At 34.7% G+C, this 19812-nt stretch overlaps 1 protein-coding gene and 1 long non-coding RNA gene across 2 annotated transcripts; both read right to left on the reverse strand.

The window, feature by feature from the left end:
• Positions 1-249: 249 nt before the first annotated feature.
• LOC132600177 (uncharacterized) lies at positions 250-3389 on the reverse strand. Its single transcript, XR_009567150.1, has 3 exons — positions 2808-3389; positions 1645-1712; positions 250-744 (listed from the first exon to the last, which is right to left on the reverse strand). It is a non-coding gene; the product is annotated as an uncharacterized LOC132600177 (long non-coding RNA).
• Positions 3390-12210: 8821 nt separating this feature from the next.
• On the reverse strand, positions 12211-18337 carry LOC132598763 (beta-xylosidase/alpha-L-arabinofuranosidase 2-like). Its single transcript, XM_060311832.1, has 7 exons — positions 17802-18337; positions 15868-16155; positions 15604-15773; positions 14472-14569; positions 14028-14378; positions 13474-13881; positions 12211-13006 (listed from the first exon to the last, which is right to left on the reverse strand). Exons 1-7 carry the CDS (start codon positions 18255-18257, stop codon positions 12429-12431), a joined length of 2349 nt encoding a protein of 782 aa, XP_060167815.1. The 5' UTR covers positions 18258-18337; the 3' UTR covers positions 12211-12428.
• Positions 18338-19812: the final 1475 nt, after the last annotated feature.

Raw genomic sequence — 19812 nt, forward strand, 5'->3', positions numbered from 1 at the left:
TAAACATTTCACTCAAAATTTTGTGATGGTATATGACGAGTCCAAAGTGCATAGGAAATTTCGCTCGTACTCTGTCAAATTCTAATATAGTTTAAGATATCCTCCCACAGAGATTGGAAAATCTATGCTACAGACTTGTAGTATTTTTGCTGCTATTTGAGAGAATCAGATTTGTCACGACCCAACCCCGTAGGCCCTGACTAGTGCCCGATCTGGGCACCCGAACCCATCTATCAAATATTATCTCAAATTCTATCAACTCATTCTAGTATATGGCGGAAGCCGACAAGGCTTTATTTCAAATTTAGGTAATTTCCAGAAAAATTTCGGCAGAGTTTCCTTTGTTTTACGGACTATCCAATATACCCTGCACGCAGAAAATACCAACAAAAGCCACACAGGTCTAACCAAGCAATATATAAACATATGCGGACCGGCCGCCTCGGCGTATAGGATCGCCCAAACAACATATACGGACCGGCCGCCTCGGCGTATGGGATCGCCCAAACGACATGTACATACATCCATACAGAAAGACCCTAACCCACAAACATGTCCACAGACCTCTAAACAGACCGACAGAATCATATGACGGGACAGGGCCCCGCCATACCCATGAACGAATATATACAAATGCACTAATAAATATATATACCAAAAGTATAAGCTCCGGAAAGAGAGGAGCACTCCGAATAGCAGAAAGGGTGTCCTAAACAGGTGGATCACCAGGCTGTGCGTCTGTACCTGCGGGCATGAAACGCAGCCCCCGGAGAAGGGGGTCAGTACGAAATATGTATTGAGTATGCAAAACAGAAGGTACAGAAATAAATCTGAATAATAATCGAATCAGATATATAGAAAATAATACATATCAAAATGTTTATTTCCAAAGTATAAATTATGCATAGGGCACTGGAAAATGTAGTCGCCCGCCTGTCGATGGCGCCACAACACAGCATAACACCAGAAAGTTTCAAATCTCCGAATCCCCGTCACACATCACAACACAGCATAACGCCAAACATAAGTGGAACCCGACCCTCGAGCGAGGAGCACGGTGAACCATAAACACAGCATAACACCGGAATGTATCAAAAAGCGCACGACAACAGAACCGGCCCGGGAACCGGCGAACGATATCATAGTAGGCACGAGCGGAGTAGTGAGGAATCATATGCATAAAATCATTATTATAAATCTGAAGGATAAGTAAAATAGTCATATTCGAAATCGGAATAATAATTATCACTTTTTGATTCAAAGTTGTCGAATTTACATAAAGGGCGTCGCGGGACCCACGGACGAGTATAGACCCGAACTGAGCCCGCCTATGAAAAACATACCCATTATACATCAAGCAAACTCCTATAAAAAATTTTGGAGCGATCCGAGCCTCTATGCGAAAAATATGGCATTCAGAGATTACAAAATTCCTTAAAGTGAACATTTTCTATGCGAATTTCGGAAAGCGATTACTTCAAATACATCATGGTTCATATTTCATAAAAACATACATAAGAGTGCCAAAGAATATATATATGGATCATAACATGCTCGGATCTCGAATTTGGAATTCCCTTAAAGCTCTAATCTAGCCTATGTAAAACTAAGGCATGCCAAAAGAAGGAAGGTTGCTTTACATACCTCGTACGCACTTCCAAAATAGCCAATCTAAAGTAAATTTCCAATCTACGCCTCGGGCTCCCCAAGGTCTATAAATACGCCAACGAATACCAAACATTAGTTAAGGGCACTTGAGCCATTCTTTCCAACTAATCATTAAATTCTACAGAAAATTCGGCAGCACTTCCCCTATAAATAGGCCATCCCGAGAATTTATCTCGCTCAAAATCAACAACAACAACCACAATAACCAACCTAGCAACATCAATAATCAATTCGAAAGGCAAAACAACATTAATAGCTCTCTTTTACATCTTTCAACAACTTTCCAAATATTCGTTTCAACGGCTTACTTTCAAGCCACAATATCGTTCGTACATTCGATTATTAACCCAAATCCATACTAACAACATTCTAAACAATTCACATAATTTTTCCAACAAGCCAAGAATTTTTCTCTATGTTGCCCGAAAACAGTCCCCTTAGCCGAGCAACCCCTTTTTTTCACTTTCCTCATTTTCAAGTCATGTTTTGTATCACAATCCACAATAGAACGATATGATTTTCATAAAATATACAACTTACGTCAAACGCACAACTAACCTCAAAACAGCCCACAAATTCTCAACATCAATCTTGAGTTATTAATTGCTCATTTTCAACTAAAATTCATAACAACGACAACTAAAACGTTAAGCGATACTAATGCGATCTTCGACATATTATACGACCCACATTCGTCCACACTACACATACATATATATTAATGGTTCTCATATATAAGGATTGCATTCAATGCACAAAGTTCTCCAAATCAGTCCGCACATTTACCATATCAATTTCGGGGTATTTAACTCTCATTTCCAACACAAAAGTCATCACAACAACCATTTCGACGCTAAGCGATATTAATTCATTCTTTGCTACAAATTGGAGGCCATATACACGGCTACATACCCACCTATATACATACATCGATAGTTCTCATTCATTTCTTCACCCTACAACAATCAACATACTAAATAGAGTTAATTCTTCACTTAGTCACAACACCCATTTACACAACTTCACACACCATACACGACCCAATTTCCAACATACTACATTTCATGATTTTTCATCCATATTGACATACTATAATATGCATACAACATTTATAACTCAAAAACAAGATTAGATCTCACCTTTCTTCTTCAATCCACCAATAGGCTAGGGTTTGCAAATCTCTTAAATGAAAGACTTGATCACTCCAACAATGCTTCCAAGTTACTTAGGGACCTCTAATTAGTTGATTTGTACCCAAGAAATATTTTTAGAGGGGCTTGATTTGGATTTGGTTTTCCATGGTCTTGGCCGTGAGCCATGGTTTTGGTTCCTCAACTTCTTGCTTTATTTTCTAAGTGTGGGAATGTGAAATGAGAGAAAGATGACTAAGTGGTCATCTTTTAAGTCCCCTTAAAATATCTCTTATTGTCTTTGGGCCCACACATGTGTTGGACCAATTAAAATTGGCCACAACAATGTGTGGGGAACACTTCAATCCACACATCTTCCTTTTCTTTTTTTTTTTTTGCAAGAGTTTTAATTTCCAAATTTATAAATTATGGTCCCAATTTTTCCTAAGTGTTCAAGCTAACAATTTCATACACAACTTATGTCTCAAAATAAAATCAAAGGTCAAAAGTCCCGACTTCAAATCCCGGAATAGTCTTGGCCTTAATTTATCATAGTTAATCCGGGTTGTCCCAATGTATAAAAATACGGGACGTAACAAGATTGATGAAGGAAAGTAGTGACTTAAATTTGCAAAATTACTTTTACAAAAAAAACAACTTTCAAAAGATTATCTTAAAAGAAAGAGTTGGGAGTCGTTGAATCCACTTAGTGTATATATGACAATAAAACCCTTTTTTAGTAAATTTCACAAAACAGTAGAAATAGTTCCTAGACTTGATTTGTGTTATGAGGAATAAAGACCTTTTGCGATTAGTCCTTAAATCAATAAACTTATTTGAAACAATCCCTCCGTGAGAATTAGATTTGAAAGAAATAAGATAGAGATCCCTCAAATCAATAAACTTATTTAAGACTGTCCCTCCGTGAGAACTAGGACGAAAAGAAATAAGATAAAGATTTAAACTAAGAATTAACTTGAAATAACCCCTTCGTGAGAATTAGGATTAAAAGAAGCAAGTTCAAAGATTTGGAATAATAGATGACTAAAAATTATTATTACATATATATTTTATGTGATTATTATAGTATATTAATTTCCCTCCTTGTTAGAAGTACAAATTAATATAACTATAATCATAACACAAAATATACTAAGCAACGATAATGATTAGTAGAACATATCATTCCAACACAAAGTATGACACTTAAATAATATCAAGGCGAGGAATAACTAAAATAAAATAATATAACATTACACCAAGTTTCTTCAACTATCCCAACAAAAAGAGATTACTCCATTATGGAGTTAGAAAAGAAAAAATATGAATTTAAGAAGCTAAAAATATTGAAAGACTTGGAGAAATATTTTTACTACAAGAGGAAGAAAAGAGAATAGATCAAGATTAACACTTTGTCTTGTAAATTATTGGATGATTTGTAAGCAAACTGATGCTTCTATTTATAGAAAAATGTAGTGTCTCCCCCCTACGAATGCATTCCTTGAAGTAATGCTCACATCCGTGACCTTACTTGATGGGTGAGAGTATAAGAATGGTAGTCGCACCAGTGAATTTTGCAACTTCTTTCTTGATGTCCATAGTTGATGGGTGTGAGTATGAAAGTGGCGGTGACACCCGTGGATTTCAACACTTGACGGGTGTGGGATTATGCAACTTCTCCCAATGTTGTCTTTTGTAATTCCCACATGTAAAACTCCACGGTTATGACTTATGAATTCGTGATTGCACCCATTGAATTCTTTGCTTACTTCTTTGACAATTTGTTTCTTCTCTATTCTTCTGCAATACTCTTCTTCCTGTAGAATTTGTCCGAAAATATGCCAGAATAGGATATATTTATTCATGTTTTATTTAAAAACTTATTTTGATATACAAAATATCATAAATAATTTATATCCATCAGTATAAAATAATGACGAGATTATTACGTTTGGCTCATTAGACTTAAAAAGGGAAATAAATGGTAGGGATGTGCATTCGTTTTTTGGTACTATTTTATATTGATAGGTTTCAATTTTTCAATTTTCGTTCTTAAAAAGGTACAATCCAATCCAAACCAAAATAAGTTTGGTTTGGTTCGTTTTTTGTTTGTTTGTTTATTCGATTGCGTCATACAAGATAATTTAAAAAATCGAGTAGCTATATTAGCATGGGAAAAAAACGTGATTATAAAGAATGAACCAATATATAATCCGTTCCAATTTTCATCACTAGCAAGGAAAGAAGAATTAATTTAAAAGTACCTTACTCCTCATAGTGGGAAGGCGGTGGAGAACGGGGTAGAACACATGCTAAGAGGGATTTTAGCTGAGACTTTCAACATCACCAGTGACACGTCTAAACTCATTGTACTTTCGCCTCTCCTCTTCCTTCGCCTTTCATCTTCCTTCCTCCCTCCTCCGCTTCTGCTCTTTTTATCTCCGCTTAGCAGCCTCTTCCTCCCTTGCAGCTTTTTCTTTCAAATACAACTTATCGATCGACTGACTCTGATAAACTCCTAACAATATTGTTGATAATTATTCTGCAAAAACGTTACAATTATTATATAAAGAATCTTTATTAAATTAAATAATTAAGGCAACTTTAAGTTTTACATATGTTCTCTCAGCCCGCGGCTTGATCCAAATCTTTGTTCCATCATTCAGCTTGTTCCTGTGGATTTTCGCGAACACCTCATCTTGAGAAACTGGTTTTCTTTACGTTTTTCCTGCAAATTAAATAGGCTTAAGTCATCGACAAACTCTCAAATTTGTCCGTAAAATTCATTTAGACCCTCCAACTCAAACTCTTACCATCTCAACCCTCCAAAACCACTTTTACCTTGTCACTTAGACACATCGGGGCCAGCTTGTCACATTGCGTGGAATTCAATAACATTGGGCATGTGAATGTGTTAAAAGAAAAGGAAAAGGGGAAAAAGCTAATTTCTACACCCCACCCCGCCCTTTCTTCTTCTTCCTTACACAGAACTGCCATGACAGTCAAATCCGAAGAACCAACAATGGCGGTCTCAAGTTTTATTCACCTCCAAGCTTCTCAACTCCATCTCTAGCTCGAGTTCAACTCAACAAAGCAATTACAAATACTTCCCATTAAAAGATAGAACGTTTTTGTACGTTTATTCTGTGAAATTGGAGGTGAGAGTGCAATAGAGGTATCTTAGAGGTCTATGGTGAGGTGAAATGCTCGATTTTTCCGTTCGTTGTTAGAAAAAATGGAGATGGCCTGAATTTCATCATGAAGATGGCCGGAATTATTTTAAGGACCCAAATCTGACTTCTCTTTTTAGAACAAAACAAAGCGTTTAAGAGGAAGAAGCAGTCTTATACAAAGTATTTGGGGAAGGAGGTGGCGGAGACAGTGGTCGTGAACTAGTGGATCCGGTCGGCACTTTGGTGGTAATGGCGCGGGAAGAAGATGAATGAGAGAGATTTTTTTTTTTTTTTAATTGAGAAATCTAAGGAATTAATTGAGTTCAAATGGGGTCACGTAAATGTATATTTGGGTTGTTTTGGATGAGGCCTTGTTAATTGTATATGTGGCATTGTAAAAATACATGGCAAATTTTAATTGGGTAGCAAATACAGGTTGACAGCGCGTCATAACACGTACAAACTTTTGTTTCAACTGTTAGACCGATGTGTCTAAGTGACACAATAAATGTAGTTTTAGAGGGTTTAGATGGTAAGAGTCTCAGTTGGGGGGTCTAAGTAGATTTTACAGAAAATTTCGAGGGTCTGTCGATGACTTAAGCCAATTAAATAATATGTTTAAATAATAATGATAATAAAATAAAAGCCTTGAAGCACTAACAATGAAAAGATTCAACTGTACCGGCGCTACCAGTTATTGCTTCCAAAGATACATCCTGGTCAAGAATAGATGACACAAAGACTTGCTTTAAAATATCACTTATATTAGGTATAATCAGTAGAGACTAATCGAATAGCGCAATTCTGTAGCATTTCTATATAAACGGATTTCAAGTGGATGTACTAAAGTGACATGCCATATATTTAATGATTTAATATAGTAGGGGCAGAACTTATACAACTATCCGCATTTCATTGCTGCTTCTGATTCGATAAGCTTGTACATTGGAATTAGGATTGCACAACCATACTTATTTCTAATTCAATCATCAAGGCAATGCAATAGCTGAAACAGAGCAAAGCATAGGTACTTGCTCTATATCCATGCCTGGTACAATAACTATGGCTACATAAGTAGAAAACCATTAAATTAGGATCAATATTTATCGAACAATTATACAAAATCCAATGTACTTAGCAGATAAAGCATTTCGCCAAGACCACCGAATATTTACAATTTTAGTTAGCAGATCTGAAAATTGTTGTACATAAACGACCTGATCGTACTACGACTTCACGTCATAACCAACACCTTATTCCTTCACATAGAAATTCAAGATAGTTTTGATCCACAGAGTTTTTTTGTTTTCATTTTCTCCAATAATAACTACTAGTATATTGTTTATGAAAAATAAAAGTAGCTCAAAAGCTAGAAATCAGCAAACTAAATGAAACAAGCTAGTAATTCATCAAATTGAAATATGTAACCATATGGAACCCCCTGTGTGCACGGAGCCACCCTTTTCGGATGCTCAGGCTGCCTTTGCCAATTCGCTCTTTTTCAGAAATTCCGGAGAGGCTCAATACTCATTTAGTTCAGGCCATATATCCTCAGTAATCCAAGATGGCCTCACCACGTTCTCGAGCAGTTCAGTAAATCGGTCAACCTTTCAGCACATTTGCATCTGCATATAATTAATTTGTTAGATTGAATAATAAGAGTTGACAAATAAAGTAGATAATTGATTTAGTTTTACCTTAAATTCATTATACATTCTCTCTGTAATATTTCATGGAACATCCGTCCAGTACCTCCATGGTCCCCGAAAAAATGAACACAACGATTGAACCACAGTCTTCGTAGACTAACTAGAAGAATAAAACCTGCATTATATCTAAAATTGTGATGACACAGAAGTTACTGCAAAATGGGAACAACTAATCGGGTAGCATTATTGCTAAAATACCTCTTTTGCACAATATATTGCTGGCAGTATGCCTAAGAGCTTCTAAATATTATCCAACATCAACATACCATATAAAACAATTTATTAACCAACAATATTTGTTTGAGATTGATTTGATATAATGTCAAATCTCTTAAATACATTTTCTAATATAAGTCACGGTATATAAGTCATCGTCCAGTACCTCCATATATAGTCCCACAAATTTAATATATAGTATCTTAATACGATATATGCATGGTATATTAAAGCAGTTTGACTGATCAGTTATTAGTTAGGAGAAGGAAAGAGGATTTTTCTCCAAGTATTTACCTTTTGACACAAACAGCTAATTTTTAAATATAAAATACGCATTTTAAAAATGGGTCAAAATGTGAGAATAGCAATTTAAATCATTAAAAAATATTAGTATGAAGTCGGGTTACCGAGCCACTGTGACTTTTATGTTACTATGGTGAGAGTATTGTGATTTTTATGTTACAAAATAAAGTTACGTGATTCTGATGAAAAAGACAATTATGTGACTTTTATGAAATTTACCCTAAACTAAGATAGTCTTAAAATGAGTTGTACCCTTTTCAATTCAACTGGTCACAATGTGAACAGCGGCGGAGCTACAGTGTTATAGGGGGATTCAGCTGAACCCAGTAGCTTTTGCGTAGACTCTATATTTGTACTAGAAAATCCAGAAAGTGTATACAATTATTTACATGTGAACCCGCACACAAAGGAAAGTGGATGGTTCAGTGGTTAGTGCGCGGCTTGCAAAGCCCTTCGGTTTCCCGAGATCTGGATTCGAAACGTGCCAGCATCATCTTTTATAGTTCCTTTTTTGCTATGCTATGTCTTTTTTTTTAAAATAGCTCACTCCTGCATTAGTGTTTCCTAGACTCAACCAACTCGTAAGCTTTTTTTCTTTTTCATATACATAGGTTTTTTTATTTAAAAAAAAAACATAAAATTGATAATTGAAAAATAAAAAGAAACACCGTCTACACTAAAACAAAATATCCGACTGTTGGGTTTCTTCATAGACGTTCAAAGTTAAACCCAAAATTTGATTTTCAAAGAAGTTAGGGATCTAACTTTTGTTGATCATTGGCTCAAGCTTATGCTTATATAGTTTTTAAGTTGTTTGTCTTTTTTTTTTAATTATATTAAATACCGGTACTTGTTCGTTAGTTTGGTGGTTGTTATACATTAGCTTGAGGTCGTTATCCTGTTTTAAATGCTGAATCCCCAAACCTTAAATCATGGGTTCGCCTCTGAATGTGAATGGACTTTGTGTCTAAATTATATGGGTCATGGGTGATATGATATACACCCCAACCTAAGAAATTTACGTGTGTTTTAGTGAAACTGATCAATTGGAATCCATACTTGACTAAATCTTGTATAGAAGTATTAAACATGTCTTTTACGAGTACTAGAGGACGTTACGTTAATCTCTGTTTGCTTCGTTTAGGAATGTCTTTAGGACTTCATTCAGGTAGAAATGGAAGACATCTTTTGTCTTAATTCCTCTAATTAACGTATCTTGTCATCGTTTTTCTTGAGTTTTATTACTTTAGACATAATTTAAATATACGAACATTAATACTAATGATAGTTATTAGTGTTGGAAGTTGATGTTGTGATTTTACGCCAATGTGGTATTGTGCAAAAGCTTCACCAAAACTAAAAAGGGCAAATTAACCTTGAAATTTAATAAATTGCTACTTATTATATTACTAGCGTTGGTTTGTAAGCGAATTACTGAAATTTTAATGTTAAATGTAATAATGAGGATTAAATAATGACGAAATTAATTAGTGAATATGCAAAAATACACTTCAAGAAAATTAGCTAGCCTAAGTTCGTGCAGGGGAGGACCCACCCTATGCTCAGGGGTGTCATCCGACACCCCTACGTCGAATTTTTTTTGTGTGGGTATATATATATATGATCTGAAAACCCGTAATACATGTACAAATAAAATAAATGACAGTGATTACACAAATTGAAAGCGTTGGTCCACTGGTTTAGTGCCTGGATGTTCGGTGATCTACCCGTGTTCGAACCTCAGCAACAGCAATTAATTTGGCCTATTTTCAGGTTTTTTTATATTAATTTTACTTAAAAAATAAAGGTTGCTAGCGCCTAGCCGGGTTTGAATCTGCAATTTCCTGTATAACTAGGAGAAACAAAACCAGCCCTACTAGGGTAAATAGTAGAAATTAAATACTTTTATATATCATTTATTTCTTTGTTTATTTTTTTAAATGTCAACACCACTTACAAAAAAATTTGCGTACGCCACTGAGTTCGTGTTGAGCGATTTAATCAAGCTTGCATTTCATTTCCACAAAGGGGAAGGTTCACTAGAAATAATATATAATTAATGATAAAGGAGAAGCTTAGTTTATCAGAATATTACATTAGATTGACAAGTAATCTAAAATAATCCAAATTATGATGAAAGTCTAACTACTGAATTCATTGGGATGACGTGTCCATCTTAAAACGCAAGAGCATGCTTACTTATGAACTCGTATAGAGTTGAACAAAATATCTGAGAGAAACGTACTTAATTAACTGACTGACTTAATAGAGAGTTGTATTTACATGTTAATATCCATGACATAAGGTCTTATTAATCCATGAACCTTGACTATGTTGTATGAAATTCTGATTCATACTTATTGGCCAAATTAGTTCTGGGCGGTAATTCTCTTCTCATATTATCACTTTCATAGGGAGACAAAATCAACAAATTAGGAATAAGAACTATTTCACTCATTGCTTGAAAATAAAAGATCCAGTTATCGTGGCATTGTGGGCTTTGGTATATCTATTTCGCTCATTGCTTGACGACAAATAACATTAAACTTGTTCTAGTTTAGTGGTCTTTTGTTCCTGGAAAATTATAGAGTTGATTTAATTAATTATGAAGAAGGTAATAAGAGTCCTGCTAGAAAAAAATCTTTTTTTTTGCGCGGATTGCCCTTCATTTTGGGGTGGTCTTTAATTTTTGCCCTTCAAAGTGGTGGTCTTTAAGTATTGCCCCTCGCCTAACACCCTGAGGTTGTGGGTTCGAACTCCAGCTCAGTAAAAAATAAAAAATAAAAAATCGCAAGGCAGAATTTTTGCGAGGCAAAGGTTGCAAAATTCTACCTATTTGGGCCTTAAGGCAGAATTTGCATGGGCACGGGCAGAATTTGCACAGGCAGAAATTTGCCTGAAGGGTAGAATTTAAAGACCGCCATTTTGAGGGTTAAAAATTAAAGACCACCTCCAATGAAGGGCAATCCTGCAAATTGCCCTTTTCATTCTCCTCGTAAATAAAACTACTCAAAAGTCTTTCGAGAACTGGTGATCTTTAATTTTTATTTTTTATAACAGGGACCTAAGATCCTTTTAACCCCGCTTGCTCCATTATGAATCTTCAAGGTTAACAAATTTTAACTTTAGACCTTAAAAGTTTGCCCATGGGTCAAAAGTTCAAAACCACCCATTTTAAAGAGAATGTATATAATTTCCTAAAGGGTCATTTGCACTTTTTCCTCTATTTTGTACTGGTCTTTAGTTTTTGGCCTTCAAAGCAAACAAATTTTTTGCGGGGCATAAGTTTATCATTATAATATCTCACAAGTTATGCCCCGCGTATGTAAAGAACTTATGCCCTGCTAGGTGTAAATTCGATTTTGAACAGTAAAAATTTAAGACCAAACCCGTTTGAAGGACCAAAAATTAAAGACCAGCCCACTGAAGAACATACCGTGCAATTTCTTCTTTCCTGAAAATAATAGCTTTACCAGTATTGTTAGCCCATTACGAAAGAAAAGGGCCCAAAGAAAAATTAATTGGAAAAAAATGGGATTGCCTGGTGTTTGCATAACAGAACTTGTATTGTTAATCCTTCGATGACTTGTGAAAAAAAAAAAAAAAAAAAAAAAGATCCTTCGATGAGAAATTTTTGTTTAGTTTTTCTAACAAAATAACAAACAAAATGGTAATAGCTAGTGACATACTGACATAGAGTTTTATAAACGAAAGCGAACTACGTTAGTTTCACTAAAGGTAGCACATTATTCTTATAAAATACGATTATGATTATAAAAAATATTAGCTTTGTATACTCTAATTTATTGATAATCTACATGTTAAATATTTATAAATGAATTTTCTCAATGAAACGGGCAATCTATATTATAGCTCTTTTTGGTTATCTATATTAACCTTCTTTTCTACTTCATATTACACATTTAAACCATGGAAATACCCTTTGTTGTTAGGTGATGGTAATTATAGTGTAGCAAGAAAAAAATACTGAGTAAAATGGCAAAGAGACAATAACAAAATCACAATTTTCATATTACATTGAGGTTTTGTTTCTTCTACATAAGTTGGACAGCTTGACAAAACAAGAAATTTTGTTACAATTGCCTCAACATATAAACTTCAATTTTTTCCATCTTGTGATACTTTACCTTTTCCCTTTTGAGAAAAAGGAACAAATGATCCAAAATAAAAAGAAAAAGTTAAAATAAATAAGGACCATGAGGGTTTCTTTAAATCCTCACAGTCAAGGAATGTTTCAAATCTCCTATATGTAGCACATGTAATCCTAAAGCAACTTTCCTGTTTCCAACTTCATCAACTACACTCAAATGCTTGCAAACATCTAAGTTGAACTTAACAACCCCTTCACTTCGTGGTGTCAAATGAATTTTCTGAAAATCCAACAAGTGTTTTTGAGGTGCATTGTGAACTGAGGGTGGTGAAGTGAACAAGAAAATTGTGTGACTTCCACTCATTTCTCCAACATTTTTGACTCTCAAGTGGACATCAAAACCTAAGTTGCTACAGTAGCTCTGCTCATTAACAGCATCAATGGACTTACACCTCGTCGATCGACAAGCATGTCCTTCCTCAAGAGGAATGGAGACAGATTTTGGTGCTTGTAATAGGTGGTGTTTGTATTGTGAGTAGCTTAATCCATCACCAAAGTTAAAAACAGTTGGACCTTTGTAAAACCTATAACTTCTTCCAGGGAATCCTGTTTTAGTATCTGCCCTCATGTTCATGTTAGTCATATCAACGTTGTCTGCATATGATTGTGGATACCATGTCATTGGGAGCCTTCCACCTGCAAGATTACAATAAATCTTATTAGGCTTTAGTCATAGAGACGAGTCAAAGATTAAGATCTTGATTTGATGAGGTTTACCCCTAAAAATGGGGCATTCGATGCATCGATCTCAATTTATGATCTAAGAATGAAAGATGTGCTCGCAGAAACAATGATATCATCAACATAAACTATAAGATAGACGACCCAAATTTCCCCCGAAATTAAGTACTAAAGGCACATGTGAAAGTTCTTTTACTTGAATAAGCCGGCCAGCACTTTGGCTACTAATAATAGGATAAGACCTTACTACTATATAGGATATGTTAGTGAAGGACTCTTGCCTGACCCGCCCGTTTGACTTATGCCATCATTGACTTGCTTTGCAAATGCCATAAGGGCACTTGATGGACTAAACATTTAAAAAGAGAAACTTAAGGACTTGATTTAATGAAGTTACTTGAATATGGAAAGAGAAAACTTACTTGGATTGTAATATCCAAAGATGATATCAGCCAGGGCAGCACCACCAGCTTCACCAGGGAAACCAACCCAAAGAATGCTTGTGACCTTAGAATTATCCACAGCAAATTTTACATCCATGCCACCTCCAGACATGATAACTAGGATCACAGGTCCCTTGGAAACACTAGCAACCTCTGTTATTAGAAGTGATTGTTGTCCAGGGAGAGTTATATTAACTCTGTCCTTGCTCTCTCTCTCAATAGTTTGATCTGATCCCATTACCAATACCACAGCATCAGCTGCAGCTGCTATTTTCTTCGCATCATCAACTTGTGCTGTGGCACATGCTATATCACAGCCTTTTTGATAAACTGTTGAAACTGATGCACCTAGGCCTTGCAAAGGAGTTGTATACTTGCATGGACTGCCTGCAAATATTCAAGAAAATGAGAAAAAAAACTTTCAACTGGTGCTTTTAAGTTATATACATTGCCTGCCGTCAATGGATAGGCAATGGATAGAACTAAAACACTTTCTTATTTGTAGAATTATTTTGAGGGAAGTATCCAAGTACCTTCATAACTGCCAACCATGGTATAGGCAAGATCGGCATTAGGGCCAATGACAGCTAAAGATTTGATGGCTTTGGGGGACAAAGGTAAAGATCCTGCAGAGTTTTTAAGCAAGACAATTCCTTGTCTTGCAGCTTCACGAGCTAGCTCTTGGTGTTCTGGGGTACAAACATCGTTGGGACCAAGTTTTCCATAAATTTGGTCTTTCGGATTACCATCAAAGAATCCAAGTCTCATTAGTGTAGCAAAATTGTTTGAGACTGCTCTATCGATAACTGATTCATTTACAAGTCCTTGGTTTACAGCACCCTGAGTGTAATTACCAAGCCAAGATCCACAATTCAGGTCCAGCCCTATCACATTTAGCAAATTCTTGACTTAGTAATGGGTAGGACATATAAGAATATCACATTAAGTCCTACTAAAAAGGGCATAAAATGGTTAACCTGCATTTAGAGACAAAGCTGCAGTCTCCTCTGGTGTCTTGGTGTAGTGTTGAGACCAGTACATTTCCTTCAATGAATCACAATCCGTGACAATGTATCTGTATGAAACATACTTGTTTGAATTCAAAAATAATTTTTCAAAAGGCAAAATACATCAAAACACCCCTAAACTATACCCAAAATGTCGATATCACACTTAAACTATACAGACGACCCATTACACACCTAATATATTTTAAAGTGATATTTTTTGCTCCTTAAAAGCTGATGTGGCACAATATTTTTTTTTAAAAAAAAAAGAGGCGCGTTTTAATTATATATTATTTATTTTTCCTTTTTTTTTTATTGTAATATTCAATTTTTTTTAACCCCCACCCCACCCCTCATTTTCCCCACCCACCAAATTCATCTTCATTTTTTCTTCCATCTCCATAGCAAAGACATAAATCAAAATTTTAGATAAATTTGTTACTCCATGAAAACCTTTTGGTGGGCACAAGTTTATGAAGAAATTGCACGAACAGTCCTTCAAATGGACTGGAAGAATGGTGTGCACGAACAGTCCTTCAATTGTAGTCTCACTTCCACTCCCATTTCTTCTTCATTTTTCCGCCATTAATGGAGCTCCGACGAGCTCGTCTCCGGCGACAACACCTCTCTCCCCCCTCCCTCCCCATCTCCACGCCCCCTCGTTCTCTTCATCTCACCGGAAAACACCATAGCCGCCATCAATTTCACCCATTTCTCTTCCTTTCTTGAAAAAAATATCAAAATACTACAAAAAAAAGGTTCAGATTTTAGAGCCATTAAAACTTGGAATTTTGTGGCCATGAAACCTAGGTTACGGAAAAATAAATTAACTAAAAGAAAAAAAAAAAATTAAAATTTAAAATTTAAAAGAAATCTGATTTGGCGCTGACGTGGTAGGCGAGTGTATTACACTTTCCATTGTGCAAGTGGTCATCAGTTTGCAGGGGTAAATAATTTCAATTTTTAGATGTTAAGGTGTGTAATAGATCGCTCGTATAGTTTAGATGTGATATCGACTTTCGGGTATAGTTCAGGGTGTTTTGATGTATTTTGCCTTTTTCAAAACTAATAAACTATGAAATATGAGAAGCATTAAGTATACCCATTTAATTTCCATTGTCCTCTGATGACCCCTGCAAGAAGGTCATAATCACCACAAGTAGGCTTGCCATTGACTTGATTGTATGAACACATCACACTGGCTACATTTCCATCAACTACACAACTCTTGAATGGGGGGTTAAATGTGTCATCCAAATCTTGCTGTGTTACCTACTCATCACAACAAAAAAATTATTACTATACTAAAACTTGACTAAAAACATATTGCAGGTATTCAAGAAAAGGACATAAAACTAACTAGTACCTTTGCGTTGAAATTGTAACGTTGGTTGCCCTTCCAATCATCGACATCATAAGCTGTATAATGCTTACAGCAAGAAGCAACCTTGAGCATATCTTTTTTACCATCATCACGCTGCTGCAAACCTTTAACGTAAGCAACACCATACTTGCTGGAGAGCGTCGGATCTTCTCCCGCTGTTTCTTGGCCTCTTCCCCATCTGGGGTCGCGGTAAATGTTCACATTTGGTGACCAATATGTCAATCCTCCTTGACCAACATTGTACATTGCTCTAGCCTCAGTGGATACAATCTGCAAACATTAATTTCTTGAGTTTAAATTCAGCGCGCACAGATAAGCATAAACTACTAATCTAGCAAATAATGGTAACTAATCTGCTATCACAAGTTAAATCAAAGCGATATCTTAAAAAAAATCTTTGCACTATAGCTTACATAACATAAATTCATATTTGTTTAATGTAACTCTCAACTGTTTTCTTGAAGCTTAATCACATGAGGTCTATCTAGGATCAGTCATTTTCCTAATAAAGAAAGGACAGTTTAATAAATCCCTATCATAGCCATATGGTTGGGTGGGCAATTTTAGCATGATAGATTAATAAATGACTGGTTGGTGCAGGCTTTTGTCAATCATGGTCATTCTGAAAGATGTGAACATCTTAACTTAGTTACTAAAGTTATATACGGACCTAATGCGACTAAACAAAACATGTTGCAAGCTGGAATCCTCGGAAAATACATGCCCAAATGGGTAAACTATTCCAACAAAAGATACTTACATATAGTAGTTTATGATATCCAGTTAATTATTAAAAAAAAAAATAGCTTTTGCTGATTTAAGAATCCATTATGCCAAAAAATGGCTTCATCCTACTTCCCAGAAGCAAAATCTTTAAAGGATCTAGCATTAGCCTTTATCAATTGGCACGGCAAATTTGTAGCAATCACTTTAGCATCCACGAGGACGATATATAAACATATATTAGTCATAAAATTTGACACAAGTCAGTGTCGCCTTCAAAATAAAAATAAATCAATGATTCAAAGTTTTTTTTTTTTTTTAAATATGAGTGGTCCTAATAAAGATAATTCCATGAGGGCGACGTACGTCTAAAACTTGACCTTCACTTTTTTATCATCTTATATAACAAGTTTAATGGTCAATTTGTTCCCTAATGAATATGAATACCTTAAATAAAACGGAAAAGGGCCAAAATTACCCCTGAACTTTGAAAAATAGTTCATCCATACCCTTCGTTATACTTTAGGGCCAATTATACCCTTACAGTTATACTATGGGGTCAATTATACCCTTATGTCTAACGGCTTCCACGTGGCATCATCTCAGCCCTTCAAAATTATTTTACCCTCAAATAATTTTTTACCCACTAAAATAACTCAAAACGACCCGAATTTTTTTTTCCAGCAAAAATAATACGAAATTATTTTTATATTTTTTCTGGAAAAATAATTCCCTATTATTTTTGCTGGAAAAACAATTCGGGTCGTTTTGAGTTATTTTAGTGGGTAAAAAATTATTTGAGGGTAAAATAATTTTGAAGGGCTGAGATGATGCCACATGGCAGCCGTTAGACATAAGGGTATAATTGACCCCATCGTATAACTGTAAGGGTATAATTAGCCCTAAAGTATAACGAAGGGTATGGATGAACTATTTTTCAAAGTTCAGGGGTAATTTTGACCCTTTTCCGTAAATAAAACCACAAAAATACATTTTTAATAAAAAAAAAATTGAATCTTGAAACAAAGATCAAGCAGAAATGATTTTACCCTATCAGGTAACCTTAACGGCAATTCAAGATGACTACCCACAGCCATAAGTTAATTTGCACTAATTTATAGTAAGATAAATCCATAAGATATATACAAATTTCATATCAACAAGAAAAGATGATGAACAAAAAAAAATATTACCTTTCCAATGGTCTCAAATAGAGTTTCATTGAAAGAAGCAGAAGTGAGAATAGGCTGAGGGAAACTAGTGGCATGAGGAACTACATTATTGAATTTAACACCTGGACCAGTGTATGATATCCCATGTAATGCTTCAGACCACCACTCATATTTTGGTATTCCAAGTCTACTTACACTTCCAGCAGTGTTCACCAACATAGTAATTTTTTCCTCCAATGTTAATCTTTTTACTAAATCATTTACCCTGGCTGACATATCCAATGAGACATCACAAAATGCAAAGGCTTTTAGACCAGGATTGGTTGCAATATCACAAGCAAACACAGCTGATGTTTGAGCCAAAATTGGCTTGAATTGTAAGGAAAAATTGGTTAAAATGAAGAAGAAACAGAGCAAAACAGAGTGTTGGTGTTTCTTCATATCATATGTCAAGGTCATTGCCTTGTTCTTCTTCATGTAAAAAAAAAAAAAAAAAGAGAATAGAAAAGAGAAAGAAAAAAAAAAGAAAAGCGAGAAGTAAGAAGAAAAAAAGATGTGATATGGAGAGGCAAATCTTGGTTTTCTTTATAGGAGGAGGAGGAGAGTTGTGTACGTATAGAAGTAATAAGAAATGCATGTTGTTTTGTAGCAACCCGTGATGGATAAACGTAAAAAAAGAAACAAAGAATACATTAATGGACCAATGGGTTCCAGTTTCCATGACTTGTTTAAACCTCGTGTACAAATAAAAAAGAGATTCCCGGCTCCTTCCTATTCATTTTACTTGTCGTCTTTACTAAAAATAAATGATCGAAAATAACTATCATTTTAGAAATTTAAGATATAATTATGTATTCTTTTTTCATTATGCCTTTACTTAATAAATGTGGGAAGAAATTAGTGTGGTGAAAAATAGAGTAATATTAAATTGAGATCATACTCTCTTCGTTTCATAATAAGTGGTGTTTTAGGTTTTTCATTTTGTTTCAAAATAAAAAGTGTTTTATGATTTTAAGAAGAAATTGATCTTATTCTTTCAAAATTACCCTTATTTACATAAACAAGAATCATTAAGTAGCTTTTGTAGAAAGAGGTAAAATTTGATTAAGAATAAGTTAGTAAAACCACTGAGCAACTTCTTAAGAAGTGTGCATAAGCTAAAAACACTACTTATTATGAAATAGAGAAAGTAAATTAAATAAGAATAAGTTAGTCAAATTAATGTTTTTTAAGAGGCGTAGCAAAAACATGACGAGTAAAATGCACCGAAGGATTTTATTTTTTTTTTCTCTCTTTCTCTACTAGCCAATTATTTTTCTGTAAAAATGGTAGATGGGGTCGGGGTCGATGAAAGATTTCGTTTCGAATTTCCATAGGCACTTTTTGTTTGGAAGTTACTTGGAGAATGTGAAGACAGAGATAGCGTTGGCTTTATAGGTTCAACAGATTTGCAGGTTTTAATTAGATAATTAATGCATTATGGATCAGATTTAACTTATGTACAATGATAACATAATTATTCTTTCATATTATTAGTGAAATCTAACATGACATAAAGTATTACTTGTCTTAATTTTAGGTTATTAATTCTACTTATTTCTATGATTATATTTTAAATGAACTAATAGTGTAAAAAGTGTTAAACTTGTCAGTATATAAAAATTTATTTAACATGTATAAATAATTTATCCAGAACTCAGCAAAACAAAAATAATTATAGTTCAGAACCCATAAATTAAAAATTCTAGCTCCGCCTCCGAGTTGATTAGTAGCTAAGAAATGTAGAAAAAAAATAATGATTAGGTAAATTTGTCAAAGTTTACAGCTAGAAGTTAGTGTGTTACAGAAATGACTTTTATGATAACACAATTACCAAATGTTACATTTTAGAAGTCTAGTCCGTGAGTTTGAATCTCAATAATTCAATGAAGATAGAGTAAAAGAAAACAATATGGGGAAGACTATTTTGTCATGGATATTCTTTTTCTGGTTTATGATTCAAAGCCTCTTTAATGTTTTTCCATCTGTAGAT

The sequence above is a fragment of the Lycium barbarum genome, chromosome 6, assembly GCF_019175385.1.
Source record: "Lycium barbarum isolate Lr01 chromosome 6, ASM1917538v2, whole genome shotgun sequence".
NCBI lineage: Eukaryota > Viridiplantae > Streptophyta > Magnoliopsida > Solanales > Solanaceae > Lycium > Lycium barbarum.